This window comes from Struthio camelus, chromosome 32 (assembly GCF_040807025.1).
Source record: "Struthio camelus isolate bStrCam1 chromosome 32, bStrCam1.hap1, whole genome shotgun sequence".
Classification (NCBI taxonomy): Eukaryota; Metazoa; Chordata; class Aves; order Struthioniformes; family Struthionidae; genus Struthio; species Struthio camelus.
In genome coordinates this window covers 1,585,427-1,602,921 of record NC_090973.1, presented here as the reverse complement: position 1 = coordinate 1,602,921, position 17,495 = coordinate 1,585,427, and the positions used below count along the sequence as shown (strand labels likewise).

Below are 17,495 nucleotides of genomic sequence, written 5' to 3'. Positions count from 1 at the left end.
ATGGGAAGGTCAGTGGCACCAGCCCCACCAGCAAGGACCCCTCTATTCACAGCAGCCCTGGTTCAGGAGACAGGTCCTTCCCTGAGCGATTCACCAGCCTGAGCCAGAGCCACGGGGTTACCACAAGTTTGTCTGTGCTAGTGCATGGGGACCATGAGCAAAAGCCAGGGTGCCGGGCAGCACAGTCCTCCAGGCACCCCACCAAGGGGCACCGTCCCTGGGTGGGCTCGAACCACCAACCTTTCGGTTAACAGCCGAACGTGCTGCCCTGCTGCACCACAGAGACCCCACCACTGGCATCAGGACGGTCCCTGGTGCTGCTGGAGTGGGAACGTCCCTGAGGCCAGGCACGTCCCCAGCCCCAGGGAAGGGGGTGCTGCCCTTCACCCACCACCAGGTGCTGGTGGTCAGAGCAGAGCAGGGGGAGGCCTGGTGACCAGGTGAGGGGCTGTGGGCAGCTCCCTGCCCAGGATCACCTCTACCTGCTCCCGTGGCCCCTCCACTGCACACCCCGGGGAGGGAGGGCAATTGAAGTTGTGGGCACCTCACCTGGGGAGGACATTTCCCTCACCGTGTTCACTCCTGCTGTTGGTGTCAGGGACAGATGTGCTGCACACAGGAGTGCTGCACAGGGTGGCAGAGGAGACTCGGGGAAGGGATTTGTTCCTCTCCATCAACCTTCCCTGGGAGGGCCAGAGCATGGGAGCAACGCCTGCAGCAAGTCTTCTCCTGCCCCCATCGACTGCAGAGATGTTGGAGGGGCAGTGTCCCATGGTGCAGCCCTGGTCCAGGACTAGTCCCAGCTGAGAGGCAATCTCCACTTCCCCCATCCCAGCCTGTGGCCCAGTAAGAGGGTTTGAATGCAGTTTTCTGCTGAGGATCTCAGAGCAGCAGGGGAGAACAGGGCTGTGCTTGTCAAGGGCACATCATGGGACGAGTGTATGTCCCACCCTTCAGCAGGTTGTAAGGGGATGTAGCTCAGTGGAAGAGCGCCTGCTTTGCATGCAGGAGGTCCTGGGTTCGATCCCCAGCATCTCCAGGGGTGTTTTATGTCCTGACTCTCCATCCCCTTGGTCCTCTCCAGAAAGTGTAGGCTTACGGTAGTAGCAAGCCAGCACCTTGGAAAACCTGCTCAGCTGAAATGACATCCCTGGGCAAGGGGAGAGGGAGTTAAAACTGATGCTGTTGGGACATGGATTTTTGTGTCACTAACTATTGCAACAAGCTGAGCGGCCAGCAGTAGGCAAACAGGCAGGAGCTGAGAGGTCATCCAGTGCATCAAAATGCCCTCTCAGGAGAGGGCTACATCCCCTTTCCTTTCACAGCAGCTGATTGGCCAGCAGTAGGTGGGCAGCCATGTGAGGTCATCAAGGGTACAGCAAAGCCCATGAGGAAGACATAAGAGCCTGGAGGGAGGAAGGAGGGAGAAGCAGGTAACATGACAGCACTGGCCTAGTGATTGTGAGATCACCTCTATGACTGCAGTTGATTGGGCACTGTGAGGTCCTCAGGGGCAGGAGAAAGCCCCCAGGAGAGAGGGCAGAGGCAGAGGCAGGCAAGGCTGGCCTGGCTGGGAGCTTGTTTGTGAGGTCACTTTTATTGCAGCAATCTGATTGGGTGGCAGGCAGGCAGGTGCTGTGAGGTCATGAGGCAGATGAGAAAACCTTCCCCATGGAGAAGAGAGCTTAGGGGAAGGGGAGAGGGAGAGGTGAGTGAGAGGGATGTGTCTAGGGCGTTGATTGTGAGGTCAATTCCTTACATCAGCCGGACTGGCCATTAGCATGTAGGTCAGCAGGAAGGCATTGTGAGGTCATCAAGAGCATCAGAAAACTGCCACCAGCAGAAAGGAGAGCTAAGGGGGAGGCAGGTAAAGGGGGGAAACAATGGGATGACGATGCAAACATCTTTTGCACTGTGGCAAGATCTTTGGAACTGAAGTTGTAACTGTGATACAAAGATGACATTCCCATTTGTTTAATACAGTCCTTTATCAATAGGAATGGATCATGCATGCTCTGGAGTGGGCATGTAGGACCACAGGCCAGCTGGATAATAAGGATTAACTGGAACAACCCCATTCAGGGACTCTCACCTGCTCCACCTGAAGATGCTGTTGCAAGGACACCTGTGGCAGAGACTACCCTCAAAAGCCAGAGAGCAGCCAACTCTCCTGTTTATAAGATTTGGATTCCCCACATGAGCATTCCCTAAGCAAAAGTTCCCAATGGATTAGATTTTTTTTATATCTATATCTATACATATATATATGTGTATATAAACACTCTGTTCATGAATGTCTGTGAAGCAAACAGATCATTTGGATGCATCAAGTTCTGGTTATGGACCTAGGCGCTCACGCTGTGCCCCTCAGCTCCCGCTATGGGCTCTGTGTGGAGCTTTAGAGCCAGCACGCTGTTTCCTACAGCCAAGGTGAGAGATCTGGCTGCGGGTCTGATCTTGGTGCTGGCAAAAGTCTCCTGAGGATGCCAAAGACATCATCCTGGAGAGGGAGCAGGGGTATGTCTTCATTCTGTCATTCTTGGCCCATCTCTGGGTCAAGAGATGTGTGTCTGTGTGGTGATGTTTTTGCAGCTGAGCAGAGGGGTCCCTGTGCCAGCCCTCAGGGAGAGCGTGTCCTTTGGGTGAGGGCTGAGCCTGGCCCCACATCTCCCCATAGGGAAGGAGAGGGGCAGTGCCAGCCCTGGGGCTTGCTGAGCAGGTGGTCACCCCATGGCGGAGGGGCCATGGGATTGATCAGAGCAGGCACTGCTCTTCTGCACCCTGGCTGTTGGAAGCCCGCATGAGAAAAGTGTTCACAGAGCGAGACCCCCACGGAGGTGGGTAACGCACATGGGCACTGCAAACACAACCCTTGCTCCTGCTGGGGCTCAGGCTCCAGCACCGCATCTCCCACAGGGAGAGATGGGCCAGGGCTAGGGAGGGAGGGGGCTGTCTCAGGGCAGGGGGCTGCCAACAGGGAGGCTCCAGGTCGCGGGGCTGGAGGTGGTGTCCGAGGCCTGGCTGCCCCCAGAGCCTTCAAGGTCACCTTAGCCCTGCCCCACTGCTTCAGGGATTTGCTGGTGACACCATCATTGTCACCATCAGCAGCACTGGTGCTTTCCCCTCATGCCTACACTGGGAATCCAGTCCCCTCCCATAATCACTTCCCACTTCTGCACACATGGCCCAGCCCTCCTGCAAGGTCCCCAGCACCAGTGCTCCATCCTGGATAGGAGCCAGGATGTCCACAGCTCTAGGACGTGCTGCTGCCCATGGAGGGTCAGCGCAGGGCCTGGCACTGGAGGAGCTCCCAGTGGGGCACGGGGAAACGCTGCTGCGGGAGAGGGTGCTGGTGACAGCCACCGGCTCCCTCCTCTCCTCGAGGGCAGGATCCTGCTGTTTGCAGTGCTGCCGAGCCCTGGCCGTTCCTGGTGGGGAGCCTGGCTTTGCCCTGTCCCGGCTGGAGGAAGAAGGGGCCTCACACAGCCCTCACTGCTCGGCTGTGGCTTGGCTGCTGGGGGAGAGGAGAGCTGCCCCTCTCCTGGGACCCAGAGTTGAAACCCTCCTGCGAAGCAAAGCCAGCGCTGGGCAGAACTGGGGCTGGTGGAGTTACCCTCTGCCTCCTTGAGAGAGGCACCAGACCCTGGGCACACAGGTCTGATTTTGTCTGGTGGCCTGACAGTGCCGGCTGCAGGGGAGAGGCGAGCTGTGCTCAGGCAGCTGGGCAGGGAGAGCTGGCGGCAGCTGCACGGCCCCATGCTTGCCTGGGGCTGGGAAGGCTGAAACCAGTAACTTGAGTGGAGGATGGATGCATAAGTAGTGGGAGGAGGGGATGATGAAGGAAAGAAAAAAATGCAAAGGAAAAAGTAGGGTACATAAATAATTTCAGTGTAGGAAAAGAAAATTAAAGCAGGAAAAAATGCTACTCTCAAAAACTGCCAGTTTAGTCACAGAATCTCAATGGTTTTTTACATATAGATATTAACATAGATCCTATAGATCCAGACACAGAGGCATTTGGTGACTCTTCCCCATTGCAGGAGATCTCTCTGAGTAGAGCAGGTGTCAGCTCAGTGTGGGAAAGGAAATGAGCCAGGACAAAGGTGGAGTGTGTTTTTGTGTGCTCGGCCTTAACCCCACTGCCCATCAGTGTGTGGTATGGGGAACCCCTCCGGAAGGGCCAGCGGGATGCGGAGATCGGAGACCTGCCCCCATCTGGAGGAGGGAGGGCAGTTTGGGTGCCAGATGCTGCACAACCACCAAACCCTCCTCCCCACTTGGCTCCTGTGTGAGAGGTTCTCGCCTGTGGGCAGTGGGGCTCAGCCCGTTAAAATCCCGGCCTAGGAACAGGGATCCTGTCTCAGCGCCCATCGGCACCAGCTTTAGGGATGGACATGAAATGTTTTCTTCCATCAAAATACGCCCTTATGAGCAGCCTCGCGGATGGACCCGTCCCGAGGCTGGGGGCTGATCCATGACTTTGGGCTGGAGCCCGTGTGTTGGGGTGATCCCTTCTCCAGTCCCCTGCCCTCTTCCTCTTCTGCCTCCTGCCCTGCTGAAGGAAACGTCCCTTCCCACCGCTGCCTGCTCCTGTCCCCTGCGCCCTGCACAGACCCAACCTGGCAGGCACCCCAGGCGAGGCAGCTCCTTCTCCTGCCCCCGCAGCCCAGCAGCAGGAGGGCAGAGGGGTGGGGGTGGATGGGAGCAGGAGGGGGGTCCCAGAGCGGCCCAGGGCCCTGGTGCTGCCTGCCGGGAAGGAGCCATCTCTGGGCTGTGCCAGGAGTGCTCGGGGGTCCATGAGGGCTGCGGGAACCAGGAGCAGCCCCTGGAAACAGGAGTCCCTGCAGAGCCAGAGGAGGGGAAATCCCAGCCCCAGGCACCCAAACAAGCTGCTCTGTGCCATGTGCTGGGGCAGCGGGAAGCAGAGCTGCCTCCCAACCGCTGTGGGGAGGTGATCCCTGGGCAATGAGCCCTCTGGGGTTGGCTGGGGTGTTCAGGGCCCTGCTGCCACCTCCAGGCTCACTCCTGTGGGGCCGCAGAGCAGGGCTAACCCTGTCACTGCAGCTCTGTGGTGGCCACCATGCCTTGGGTCAGGGAGGCCCAGGCAGAACCCCTGGGAAAAGAGCAAGCGGGGGCACTCCCGGGGTGAGGAGTCTGGACCTCCCTGCCAGAGGGGCATTACGGGACCCTGCATTACAGGACCCTGCGGAGAGACCCACTTTGGCTGGAAACTCTTGTGTGTGGTTGCAGGATGGAAATGTCTCTGCCAGCAGGAATATCCTCCAGCTGGGCTACTCACTATTCCCACCCTCCAGGGACCATGGGCACTTGCAGGCACACAGCCTGTCTCAGAGCCTGCTGCTCCCGAGACGTGCCCCTTCCCTGCTGCAGTTTCTTGGTGCTTTGCTCTCCCTGATCAGCCTCAAGGAGACACCCCAACACGTGGAGGGAAGCACCAGCTCTGGAGCAAACTCCCAAATGGTTTTAATAAGAACAAATACCAATGCATGGCGTAAAAGTAGAGACATGAAAATAGAAAAAAAAGTGCTCTAATAGAAAAAATTTTGACACCAGTGGGAGAAGGGAGACTGGTGTCTGGCACTCAGGGCTCTCCCAGCTGCACAGACCTCTCTTCCATCCCAGGAGCTCCCAACCGCATGGCAGAGGTGGGCTCCCCTGGCCCTGGGCTCGGGGACCTTTTGGCACCAGGGTCCAGTCTCACAGCCTTGGTGTCCTCATGGGGATGTGCCAGAGACGCCTCTTCAGCATCATCGTACCCCGTGTCCACGGGGGGCAGGGATAGGGCAGCTCTCTTGGCTCCAGGGGCTCTGTCACTTTCGCGGGAGTGCAGGCTCTCCCCTGGAAGCAGCAAGGTCGGTGTGTTGCAGTTGGCCCTGTGCGTGTGCCCCTCCTGGGCTGTAAATCCCCTTCCTCCCCCTCCTCTCACTTCCCCGGGATTTTCAGCCTGTTATCTCACCCCAGTTTCCCCACTAGGAAAACTCCTGGGGCAGGTTCCCTCCCCATCCCGGCAGGTCGAGCTCTCAGTGTGCAGCGACTCTTCGGGCTCTACGGACGGCACCCCAGGCCCCAGCCCCACTGTGTTTCCCCCTCACCTCTCTGGGCCTCCCCAGGTCCGACTCCCTCCTCCGCTTCCCTAGGTGCTTCCCAATCTCCCTGCCCAGGAACAAGATCCTCCCCAGGGTCAGAGACTTCCCTGGCATCATCATAGCCATCTGCTGGGTCACCTCTGGGCAGAACAGGGACATCTGAAAGGAGAGGGGAGCAGGTGGCAATGAGAAGAGCCCTCCCGCAGAGCAGAGGAAGCAAGGGCGTGCAGGAACGAGGAGGGGCTGAGATGCTGGTGTTGGTGGGGTCACAGGAGATCCAGCATCCTGCCCACCTCCCCTGGGGTCGCAGGAGCGTGTGTGTGACAGCAGGGATCCCTCTCGCCCAGCTGCAGGGTCAGCAGTGCCAGGCTCTGCACCAGAGCTGTCTGTGGAGACTCCCTGTGTGCTTGGGGAGATGCCGGTGCCTTGCGGCTCGGCTCCTTGGGGCGAGCTTGGGGCCTGCTGGAGGCAGGGACAGGTCGAGCCCAGGAAGTCCCCCTGTGACCCCGTAGGGCACAGGGCTGCGGGCACCCAGCTCAGATGGGCATGTCTGTCCCTCGCCCACTCTGCACGGCTCTGGAGACGCTCCCGAGGGCAATTCCTCCCCACCCCGATGGTGACACTCAGTGACACTGCTGCTGGTCACACAGCTACAGGGAGGAGAGACCGACCTTTCCTCTGTCTCCCCCTCCATTACCTGGTGCTGACCCAGGACCATCCTCCTCCTCACTGTCTCTAGGCTCGGGTTGCAGCTTCGTCAGGGACCTCTCTGAAGAGGAGCCTGGCAAGAGGAGCAGCAGGTGCTATCGGAGTGAGCCCTGATGACCCTGCTCATGGCCAGTGCTGCTGGGGATGGGCACCCACACAGCAGGGACTGCACAGGGAGGAGGGCTCAGGGACTCCTCCTGCTCCCATGGGACAACCTCATCTCAAAGGGCCTTTCCAAGCTGCCCGGGAACAGCCCCCTCCCTCACCCACCAGGCACAACCTCGGGGTGCAGTGGGGCAGGCAGGGAGGCGCTGTGCCCTGGGCTGGGACAGGCAGAGCTGGTGGGGAGGCAGCTCCTCTCCTGAGCCCAGCACTGCGCTGCTCTCCCCTCAGACCCCCATGGCCCAGCGCTGCGGGGATCGCTGGCCTGGGGGCTGCCAAGGTCCTGCCCTGGGTCAAGGCCAGGGGAAAGGGCCCTGCAGACGTGCTCCCTCCCACGAGGGACCCACACTGACCTGAGTGACTGAACTGCGCCTCCTTCTCCCACGCCCAGCTGTAGTCGATCTCCTGGTACACGGCCTCAGAGAAGGGCTCCAGGGACCTCCTCGAGCCTGAGACAGAGGCAGGGTTGGCACAGGGACATGGGGACAGGAGATCAGACCCCGACGCAGTCACCCAGCCCTTTCCCCTGGGCTAGCCCAGGACTGACCTCACAGCCCAACCCCACTGCTCTGTCTAGGCACCACAGCCACGTCCCCAGTGACAACAGCATCCCTGGGGAGATGGCCTCGGGCAATGTCACCCTCATGCTATCTCTTCAGAGACAGCCCCATGCCCCTTTTGGCCCAGGGTCTGGTCCCTGGTCTGACCCTGGAGCAACTCCTAAGTCTCCTCTCCCCAGGGAGCTCCCCTCTCTCTGCCAAACGGGCCCATAGCATGGCCCCTGCCCCACCACGGGTGGACAAGGCTGGATGGAGGGAGCAGCCCAAGGACTGGACACCCACACCGAGAGATCCCCCTGCCCTGCGCTCCTCCCGGTACCACTCCTGCCCCACAGCCTCCCCTCCAGCGCTGCCCAGAGCACGGCCAGCAGCATCCTCAGATGTCTTTTGCTGCTCCCATCTCCCCCAGCCCCTTGCTGCAATCTATCTCCTCACTCATCACCATCTCCTCCCAGGTTTGGGCTCTCTCCTCTCCTGGTTGCTGGTGTCCCACAGCCAGACAGTGAAGGGACAGGGAATAGGACAGGAGGCAGCACCCCTACCCCAGCTCCGTTTGTGCCCCTCATGGACAACCTACAGCATCCGTGGGGCTGCCAAGAGGCATCGTCCACCCTGCGACCAATGAGGAAGGACCCACCTCTGCGCTGAGCCCTGGCACTTTGCACTTGCCCCACCAGGAGGGCCAGGAGCAGGCAGAGCAGGGCCCCCAGGATGATGCAGATGACAACAGGCACCGAGACTCTCCCGCTCTCCCTCGCACGGACCTGGGTAGCATCTGCATGGGCAAGGACATGGACGAGGCAGCCTCTGGCCTGGGGGAGGTAGGGGCCCAGGGACACCCCACTCCTGACCCTCCCACACATGGCAGCATGGGGAAGGGGCACAGGGGTGGGTCAGGGGCAACTCCACATTGCTGGGTGAATCACAGCCCTCCCCAAAGCCACCCACTCCCACCCCAGAGCCTCTTCTCTGTGGCTTCGCACCCCAGCACAGAGCCCCTTCCCTCGGGCTGCAGGTCACAGCCTGGCCCTCGGGAGATCAACCCCCAGGGAACAGGGGAGATTACCTGCTCGGAGGGGTGATGTTGTCATCATCCTGGGTGCTGCTGCAGAGCAGAGAGAGAGAGAGAGAGAGAGAAACATGCATTTGCGTGTGTGTGTGTGTGTGTGTGTGTGTGTCTGCAGATGTTCCCTACAAGTCCCATCTGAACTGTCCTTCTCTGGGTCCCCGTGAGAGGCCCAGGGCCCTCTACTCTGGGCCATGGGGACAACAGTACCAGCAGCCCAGGGGATGTGCCTGGGGGACGGGATGCAGGAGTCCCACTGCCAGAGGCCTGACGACACCTGGCCCCACAACAGCTGCTCCCACAACAGCTGCTCCCCACCTGGCACCAGACACCTGACCTCCCCAGGGACATCCTTGCTCTGATGAGCTCTGGGGCCTTGTGAGGACCCAATTGGGAAACATGTCCCAAAATGAGGGGATGAAGTGCTGCCACTCACCAGAGCAATTCACAGAAGCATCTTCCTTGTGCTGGCAGGTATCACTGTCCCCAGGCCGGGCCCAGCAGTCCCAGAGAGATAGCTCTGTCCCTCTGCACTCCACCTGCTTCAGCCAGATGGGACCCGTCCCCTCCCCAAACACAGCCTCCCCCATGACAGACATGGCAGGGCCACAGCCCAACTGCCTGCATGCAACCTCGGCGTCCTTCGTGCCCCAGGAGTCGTCGCATACTGTCCCCCAGGAGCCATGGTGCCAAACCTCCACTCTGCCCGAGCACCGGTCCTCTCCTCCCACGGCACGAATCTTCTCCATCTCTGGAAAAGGTAGAAACCCCCACATCACTGGGGCAGCTGGGAGAGCCTGACCAGGGAAGAAGGACACACAGAGGAGCAGTACCTGTGCAGCTCGTAGAGTTGGGGCACTTGGCCACTGGGGCTGAGGAGGTTTCTGGTCGTCTCCCTGCAGAAGGAAACACTGTGCTGAAGGGGCTGCTTCACGGGGGTCATGCAGGTGGGAGCAGGACTGACCTGTGCGTGAACCTCCCAGTGCCTCCTTGGTCATGGACACAGCTGAAACTCCCAGTAATGCAGTGTATAACAGTGCTGCATTCCAGGGCTGCCCTTGACTGTTCACCCTCCAAGGGCTAATGACTAGCAATGGAGCAGACGGATGTTGCCAGAGGGGAGGCTTGTCTGAGCTCCGGTGCCAGCAGTGCCCTGGCCAGTGCTTGTTTCCTACAGAACCCTCAGCCACCAGGACTGGTTGCACTCTCTCCCTTCCCATTCCCTCAGCAAAACGCAGCCATGAGTGGGATGCTCTGCATGGACTTCCCAAGCTAATAGGTGGTTGTTTGGGCCCTCTCTACGGGCAACAGAGAGCAACAGGCACCTCCGGAAGTGTCCAAGGTAAGGTGGAAGAGGCACTGCCTGGAGGTGCCTCTGCCTCTGCCTCTCCTCGGGCTATGCAGGGAGCTCAGGACAGCTATTGCTGATGGAAGTGTGTCACTCTGAGAGCTGATGTTGTGTTTGTGTCACTGACAGCAGAACGGCCTGAAACGCAAAGTAAAAGCCACTCCAAGCTCTTTCTCTGCGTTGCACCTTGCTGAACAGGGAGCAAGACCTGGTGTGAGCCTTTGTGCCCAGGTAGCTCCAGCCTTACCACTGCAGGTGATGTGGGTCTCTTCTCGTTGGTCATCGCATGACTGTGGGTTCCAGGGAGCAGAGGGGCACTGCCAAAAGGAGCTGTTTGTCTTCCCACACTCAACATGATCCAGCCACGTGGGGCCAGACACCCTGCCACTTGGAACATTTATTTCAATGGACCCTCCATCTCCACAGCCCAGCTCTTTGCACACCAGGGACACGGTGTCAGGAGTCATCGAGTTGGAACAAACACTGCCCCATGTCCCGTTGTAGAAAACCTGCAGGCGCCCAGAGCAGCCATCGCTGTTCTCCAGCCTCAGGGCCATGAACTCTGGAAGGAAAGGCACAAAGTTGGAGGGAACAAGCTGGTCCGGGGGTGAGGAGAGAGAAACCTAAAGCACCCCTGACAATGCCCCAGGTTATTCTGCAGCATCCATGGGCAGGAAGGGTTACTCCAAGAAGCAGGGACCCTTCTGGCTACCTCAGGGCTCAGAGAGGCAGAGGGCACTGCTGGCAAGTCACCCTTTCACCCAGGGAGCAGAGAGAAGTCCCTGAGGTGCAGCAGTGCCCTCCCCTCTAACCCTTGCGGACGGCTGGGCTCTCCCTATAACCCTCACGAGGTCCAATGGGGACAGTGCACAGGTGTCCCCAGGACGGGGGCAGGAAGGGGGCTCGGGGCAGCCAGGGGCAGTCTCGGCCATGCCCTGCTCTCCCCTCATCCCTACCTCCCCGGGCACCACGCTCCCATCACCACTCCCAGCACAGACCTGAGCAGACGACTCCTGCGTCCTCTTTGTGCCTGCAGTTGTGCTGCCCCCAGCCCCCGTGAGGGCAGCCCCAGAGAGCAGCTTCACCCCCGGAGCAGTTCACGTCGTCCAGCCAGATCTGCCCAGAGCCTCCCCCGAAATGAGCAGAGCTGGTCGCCTGCACAGCCACCCCACAGCCCAGCTGACGGCAAACGACGGTGGCGTCGGACAGGTCCCAGGAGTCATCGCAGACGGCCCCCCAGGTGCCCTGGTAGTAGATCTCCACTCTTCCAGCACAGCGCCCTGTCCCATTCACCAGCCGGACCCGCCGGCTCCCTGCAGCCAGGAGAAACCCCGTTCGTCAGGCCTTACGGCATGGGGCAGTGCAGTGCTTCGGGAACTGTCAGAGCGACTCACCCGAGCAAACCACCCCCACGTCCTCAGCAATTCCTGCTAGCGCTGCCTCAGGCAGCGAGGTGTTGCAGAGGGTCAGGCGAGTCTCCTTCCCTGCACACTGGACCCTTCTCAGCCCCACAGGGCCCCTCCCTCGCTCCGGCTTTGGTGGGTTGTAGGCCTGCTCTGCCTCTCCGCACTGGAGCTGCCGGCACACCACGCTGGCATCGTTCATGTCCCACTGGTCATCCAGGACTCTGCTCCACGTCCCATGCAGGGGCATCTCCACTCGCCCATCACACCGGCTCCCTCCATCCATCAGCCGCAGGGATCCAGAAGGCCCTGCCCAGAGAGAGAGGGGGAATGCCCTGGACTCTCTGTGACACCGAGGAGCCCTGCACCCTGCCATGTGTCTCCCATTCCTGATGCCTTTGGACACCCTGGAGCTCGCCCATCCGTATCCAGCTCACAGTGAGGAGCTCAAGGATGGCAGTTTTCCAAGGGATTTGTTGTCTTTTTTCACTCTAATCATGCACAGGATGAACATGAGCCTTGCTCCGTCTCCACGCTGGGACTGGCCCCTGCTGTGACACCCAGGGGAGAGCCCACACATCTCTGCCCCTCCGCTTCCTCTTATGGATCGGGGACTGGGAGCTGGTGTCCTCAGCCGGAAGCAGAAGGAGGGGGTCTTTCTGACAAAACAGCATGAGTTTGGAATGCATACTGACAAGAAGCGAGGGCACATCGCAGCCCTGCTGTGCAGCTCAGCCTCAGGGACTGCTCCTGCCGGATGCACCCAGGGCAGCCCCTGCGGGCAGTGGGATCGCGGTCTGCAGCACTCTCTGCAGGTCTAGGATGGGGCTGTTTGCTAGAAGGAGGGAACTGTGTCCTGCAGCCTCATCCTGTGCCTGTGCTGCAGGAGGAGAGTAGAGGAGCCCAGGCCTCATGCTCGCCCCCGGTACTTGAACTGTCTGCCCTGGGGAGGCAGAGATGCCTCCTTTGTGCTCATTCCTCCTTTCTCACAAGGCAAAATGATCTGCCTGCAGGCAAAGCCCTTTGAACCCCTCCACTGGAAGCCAGGGCTTCTCCAGGAAGAAATTCAGTTTGTCATTGCTTTGGGTTGCTGTGTCACACACAAGGGGCAGGTTGAGTTAATCCTGCATTTTCCCTGAACTCACCTGAGCAAACAACACCAGCATCATTGTCATGTGAGCATGGGAAGGCCCCCAAGGCAGTCACAGGGCACTGTCCCAAATGGGATTCGGTCCCGTCACAGTGGAAGGTCTCTCTCCAGACAGGGCCAGTTCCTCTCCCAAAATGCCCTCCTCCAGGAACGGACTCAGCAAACCCACAATTGAGCTGATGACAGAGAACGTGCGCATCGGAGATGTCCCAGCGAGAGTCACAGAGGGTTCCCCAGGTCCCCAGCACCTGGATCTCCACCCGCCCCGAACACGCCGTGCTGCCATTCACCAGCCTGAATCCTGGGGAAAGAGGAGAAAAAGTGAGGAGGGCTTTGTGCTCTTGCACCCTCAGGTGTTCAAGGAGACGCCAAAGGGATAGCAGCCCTTTCTCCTCCTTCCACATCATTTTAAGATTGCAGACAATGACTCCACCCCTCCTGGACTCACACCACGCTGAGCACAGTCACTTCCCTCCTCCCCTACCCCACAGCACACAGCTCACAGGAGGCATTTCACACCTCCTCCCTGAATGCTCACGTGTGCAGGTGACACCAGCATCATTCGCGTGGGTGCAGGTCTGGTTGCTGAGGGACATCCTGGGGCAGGAGGAGAGGAGGGATTCATTCCCCACACACTGCAGCTCTTTGTCCCAGGTGGGACCGACCCCCTCTCCAAAGGGAGCTGCTCCAGGGACGGACAGGGCTGTGCCGCACTGCAGCTCCCTGCAGATAACGTTGGCAGCTTTGAGATCAAAGTGTGAGTCACAGACTGTTCTCCACTGGTCTCCATCTCTGATCTCCACACGTCCTGAGCAGGGGCTGTCTCCTCCAACCAGCTGGACAAATCCTGGAAAAACTCACCGATGACAGGGAGTTCACAGAGGCTTCTGGCAGTTATATACCTGCCTCCCACATGATTTCCAAGGCAGACACATCCAAAATGCTCCACAAACATCCCAGCAGCAGCTGTCAGTAGGTGTTGATGACACAAACCCCTCAGGGCCCCTTGCACCTCCTCTCACCCCCACACAGCACCCAGGACTAGTGACTATCCCAGACCCCACAGCTACAGGTGCTGCTCAGGGAAATGCTGCTGCCCCAGACGCCCAGCCCTGCCCGGCACAGGCACTGCAGCGCCTGGTCCAGGAAAATGGGCCCAGGTGTTCATGGCTGCTGCAGCCTGCTCAGCCCTCAGCCTCTGGGGAGCTCAGGGCCAGGCTAGGAACTTGTCTTGGAGCAGCCCAAAATGCAACCTGTTCCCGGGGGTGTCCTGGAGTGTTGGGGTGTCTGTGCAGGGAGACATGTCCCAGGCACAGAAATGGTGCAGCTGTAACCAGGTCAGTGTCTGGGCCAGCTGCCCCCTCTGACACGAGCCCGGGGAGGGGTGTCTTCAGGCAGGGCCACAGCGCGCTGCCTGGGGTGCATATGTCACAGGCCAGCGACCAGGCAGAGGAGCAGGGGACCTGTGTACAGCCCTGGGCCGACACCAGTGCACACTGCAAAAGCAGGAGCAGATGAGTGTCAGTGCATGCTGGCAAAGCCCTGTGGCATTGGGCAGTGTGGGGAGCTGGGGGCCAGCAGGAGTGGCTGGACAGTGGGTCAGCACTGCCTGGACTGGTTGCATTCCCCATGGGGCTGTGACAGCCCTGGGGACCCTACAAGGCTGGCCTGAGCATGCGGTGACATGGGAGGGAGCAGCTGACAGCCCTGCAGCCACCAAGCCCCAAGCCCGCACGGGACCAGTCCTCGTGGGGCAGCCCTGGGCATGGGGTGCGAGGTGCTGCATTCCACCCTGCTCCTCTGCCCTAGGCCCTGCTCTTCTCCCCTCTGAAAAGCCCCTTCGGTTCAGCCGAGGGACTTGCATTGGTGAGGGGAATGATCCAAGGGGCCCCAGCCATCTCCTCCCATTCCCTGGCTGTGGGGTGCCGAGCAAGTCGTCCCTTGCATCTGGGGCATGGCCAGCATTGGCCCAGCATTTGGCCCAGCATTGCCAGCCAGGTCCTGGCAGAACTGGAGGAGATCAATGGAGACCAAGAGACCTCGCGGGGAAGGATGGGGGATTCATCTCCCAGCTTGAAGCACCGCCTGAGGGTGGGCTGAGCCCCCCAGGACCTTCACGAGGTCTGTGCAGCACTGCAGTGGGATCACCCGGGGCTTTCCCCAGGGACATCAGCAGCAACAGTCCCAGCTTGGCAGCCAGGATAGCCATGTCAGGGCCTCCTCTGGTACCCATGCGTTTCTCCTTCAGGGCACAGCCTGGTTAGTCCCCCGATCCCAGGCCCAACCCCAAAAGTGAGGCAATGTCTGACTCCTTACCTGAACAAATCACTCCAGCGTCCCAAGCATGAATGCAGTTATGTTCACCCCGACCGGCATGACTACACTCGGACAGGGCAGTCTCGGTGCCTTGACAGTCAAGACGTCTCAGCCAAATTGGGCCAGATCCTGGCCCAAAATATCCATATTGAGGGGCTTGGAGAGCAGATCCACAGCCCAGCTGCTTACAAACTACAGCAGCATCTTTCATGTCCCAGCCATCGGCACACACTGTCCCCCACTGGCCCTCGTGTTTCACCTCCACTCTCCCAGCACAGCGCCTGCCTCCAGCCTCCAGCCTCACCTCCGCAGCACCTTCAAACACAGACACGGGTCCTGTTAGGAGAGCACCCAGCCCCAGCACTGTGACTGTGCGACGTCCCCTGCCCGGGGTCGAGTCCCAGGCACCAGGGTGTGATCCCTCTCCCCTCTGGGCTGTCCTGGGGCAATGTCGGGGTCCCTCCTCTCCCCACATGCTGCACTGGGCTGGGGGAAGCACAGAGCCTTTGGCACCTCCTCCCACCCCTCCACCTGGCCCATGACCACCTGGACACTGTGTCAGGCTCTGCACAGAGCACCCACTCCTCCCCAGACTGCTACCCCATGAACAGCCCTGAACCCCCAGCCTCCACACACACTGCTGCTCTCTTCAGAGCCCCCAGACCCCTGCCCCCAGCCTGCCCTAGGCACCACTCAACCTCACCCACCTCCCATAGGACTTTCCAGGTCCCCAGGGAGCACCAAGATGATCCCCATTATCCCTACCAGCCTATATCCCCCCTCGCCCCGGGCATGAATCCAGCCCCTGACCTTGGCCAGGGAAGGACACCTCTCTGCTGGGCTGTGGGTGTAGGCACCCTGGTCCCCTTCTCTCCGGGGGTGGGGGGGCGGGGGAATTGCCCCTCCTCAGGTGAGGGTCACCCCAACCACAGGGCAGTGAACAGCACAGAAACCCTCCGAGGCACTCCGGGGCTTGACTGTGCCCTAGGAATCACTGAGTGCTGCAGTCTACAGCTGACCCACTGCCAGCTCCAGGGACACAGCGCTGGGGGAACAAGGCATCCCAAAAGGGTGCCCAAGATCGGGTAGCTATAAACACACTTAGGCACCAGCTGCTGTAAGCACATGAGCCCTGGAAGCACAAATACCCTTCTCCCACCCACAGAAGCACAAGGAAACACACAGGGTGGATGGACTTGAGCACCTCCTGCCCCTTGTCTCACTGCTTTGTGGGATGAAACCCCTTTTCCAGAGGGATCCCGATGACCCCACTGGTGCCCGTTGGTCCCAGGGCCGTGGGACAAGGAAGCAGGCACTTACCCCTGCAGGGCTGCACCCAGAGGAGCAGCCACAGCACCTGAGGGACGAGGAGTCCCTCTGCCTCCATCCGCAGCCTCCTGCCCTGACGGCACTGCCCTGCTGCACCCCACTCCCTGCCGCAGCTGCCGGCGACTCACAAGGGACAACAAAGACAGGAGGGAAATATATATCTGCAGGAGCTGGCCCAGCTGCAGGAGGAGCCAATCGAAGCAGCAGGCACCTTTTTAGACTTTATCTGGGGTTATCTCCCTTCTGACACAGCACAGCCCTCCAATGAACTTCTCCAGCGCCATTCATGACCATATATGAGAGATGGCTCCGCTGCGGATGTCACGGTCGTTGCTCTGGGGCATCATCATAGGACTCACCCCAGTGGGACAGGGCAGCCTGTGGCAGGGAAATGGGCCTGTCACCCCTTGTACCCCAGTGTGGGGACTGGGAGCTTTGAGCATCTCATACGCTGTGTGTGCCCTAGCGCCCAAGGTGCGAGTGTCTGGCTGTCCCTGTGCCAAAGGGACTATGGAGCTGGGACTGCGCCTGGGACAGCTGTGTCAGGAAGGGAAGGAAACAGAAACAGCCCCTGACCCTGCTACAGCCCTGCTGTGCCAGGAGCAGCAGCAGTGAAAGGCCTCTTTGCCATGGCCAGAGACCCATCCCGTGAGCTCGGGTTCGTCGATCCCTTCCCAGACAGCCCGCGGTGGGTGCCTTGGCCAGGAGCAGGGAGCTGGGGCATTTCACTCCTCTGACAGCAGACAGGGAAGCCCAGGCGTTCAGACCCCCCTGACTCTCTGGGAGTTCCCCCAAGGGCCCGTTATTCCCTCGCAGGGGCTGATCGGGAGATCAAAGCCTCGCCTGCAGGTGCACAAACCACAGCCCACGTGACCTCGACAGCCTGCGCCACGCTCTCCCTGCAGCAGCGCCCAAGCCAGGAAGATGGTGGTTTCTCTCTGGGCTCAGTGCCCCAAGCAGTGTCACTGCACGCAGCCACTGTGCCAGCTCTAGTCCCAAACCTGCTCCCAGGGGTGGGGCTGCTCCTGCTGCCTTTGCAGATACAGGTGCTGGGCTCGGGTCCTGGAGGGGGATTTTTCCCCACAGGTGACCAAACCTCTCCTGGGCCCCTACACTCAGGGCCAGGCAGGAGGACAGGTGTCTCCTGTGCAGCAGGGTCCCAGGGCTCACAACTCACAGCACTGCTCCAGCCCAGGGCCACTGGCACCCAGCACCTCTCCATCTCTTTGTAATTCCTGTCCATCACATGCTGTCATTTATGCAAAACAGCACACACATTTCATTGCAGTTTCTCATTAGTGATGCTGCATCTCACCATGCTGCTATTGCACACCTTCATACATTTC

The 17,495-nt window shown here is 60.0% G+C and overlaps 1 protein-coding gene and 2 non-coding genes across 6 annotated transcripts; 1 reads left to right on the top strand and 2 right to left on the bottom strand.

Annotated features, from left to right (window-relative positions):
- Window positions 1–212: 212 nt before the first annotated feature.
- On the bottom strand, window positions 213–286 carry TRNAN-GUU (transfer RNA asparagine (anticodon GUU)). The gene has a single exon. It is a non-coding gene; the product is annotated as a tRNA-Asn (tRNA).
- A 681-nt stretch (window positions 287–967) lies between these two features.
- On the top strand, window positions 968–1,039 carry TRNAA-UGC (transfer RNA alanine (anticodon UGC)). Its single transcript has one exon. It is a non-coding gene; the product is annotated as a tRNA-Ala (tRNA).
- Window positions 1,040–5,533: 4,494 nt separating this feature from the next.
- Window positions 5,534–16,263, bottom strand: LOC138063556 (antigen WC1.1-like). 4 transcript variants are annotated; one of them, XM_068923179.1, is made up of 15 exons: window positions 16,141–16,263; window positions 14,821–15,135; window positions 13,043–13,351; window positions 12,500–12,805; window positions 11,346–11,663; window positions 10,950–11,264; window positions 10,199–10,513; window positions 9,437–9,499; window positions 9,040–9,354; window positions 8,604–8,642; window positions 8,175–8,312; window positions 7,331–7,426; window positions 6,805–6,888; window positions 6,114–6,266; window positions 5,534–5,859 (listed from the first exon to the last, which is right to left on the bottom strand). In XM_068923179.1, exons 1-15 carry the CDS (start codon window positions 16,205–16,207, stop codon window positions 5,603–5,605), a joined length of 3,090 nt encoding a protein of 1,029 aa, XP_068779280.1. In that variant the 5' UTR covers window positions 16,208–16,263; the 3' UTR covers window positions 5,534–5,602. The 4 variants fall into 4 exon arrangements, with proteins under 4 accessions (XP_068779280.1, XP_068779281.1, XP_068779282.1 ...); XM_068923180.1 differs by having other exon boundaries at window positions 8,604–8,639; XM_068923181.1 differs by lacking the exon at window positions 6,805–6,888.
- Between the last annotated feature and the right edge of the window lie 1,232 nt (window positions 16,264–17,495).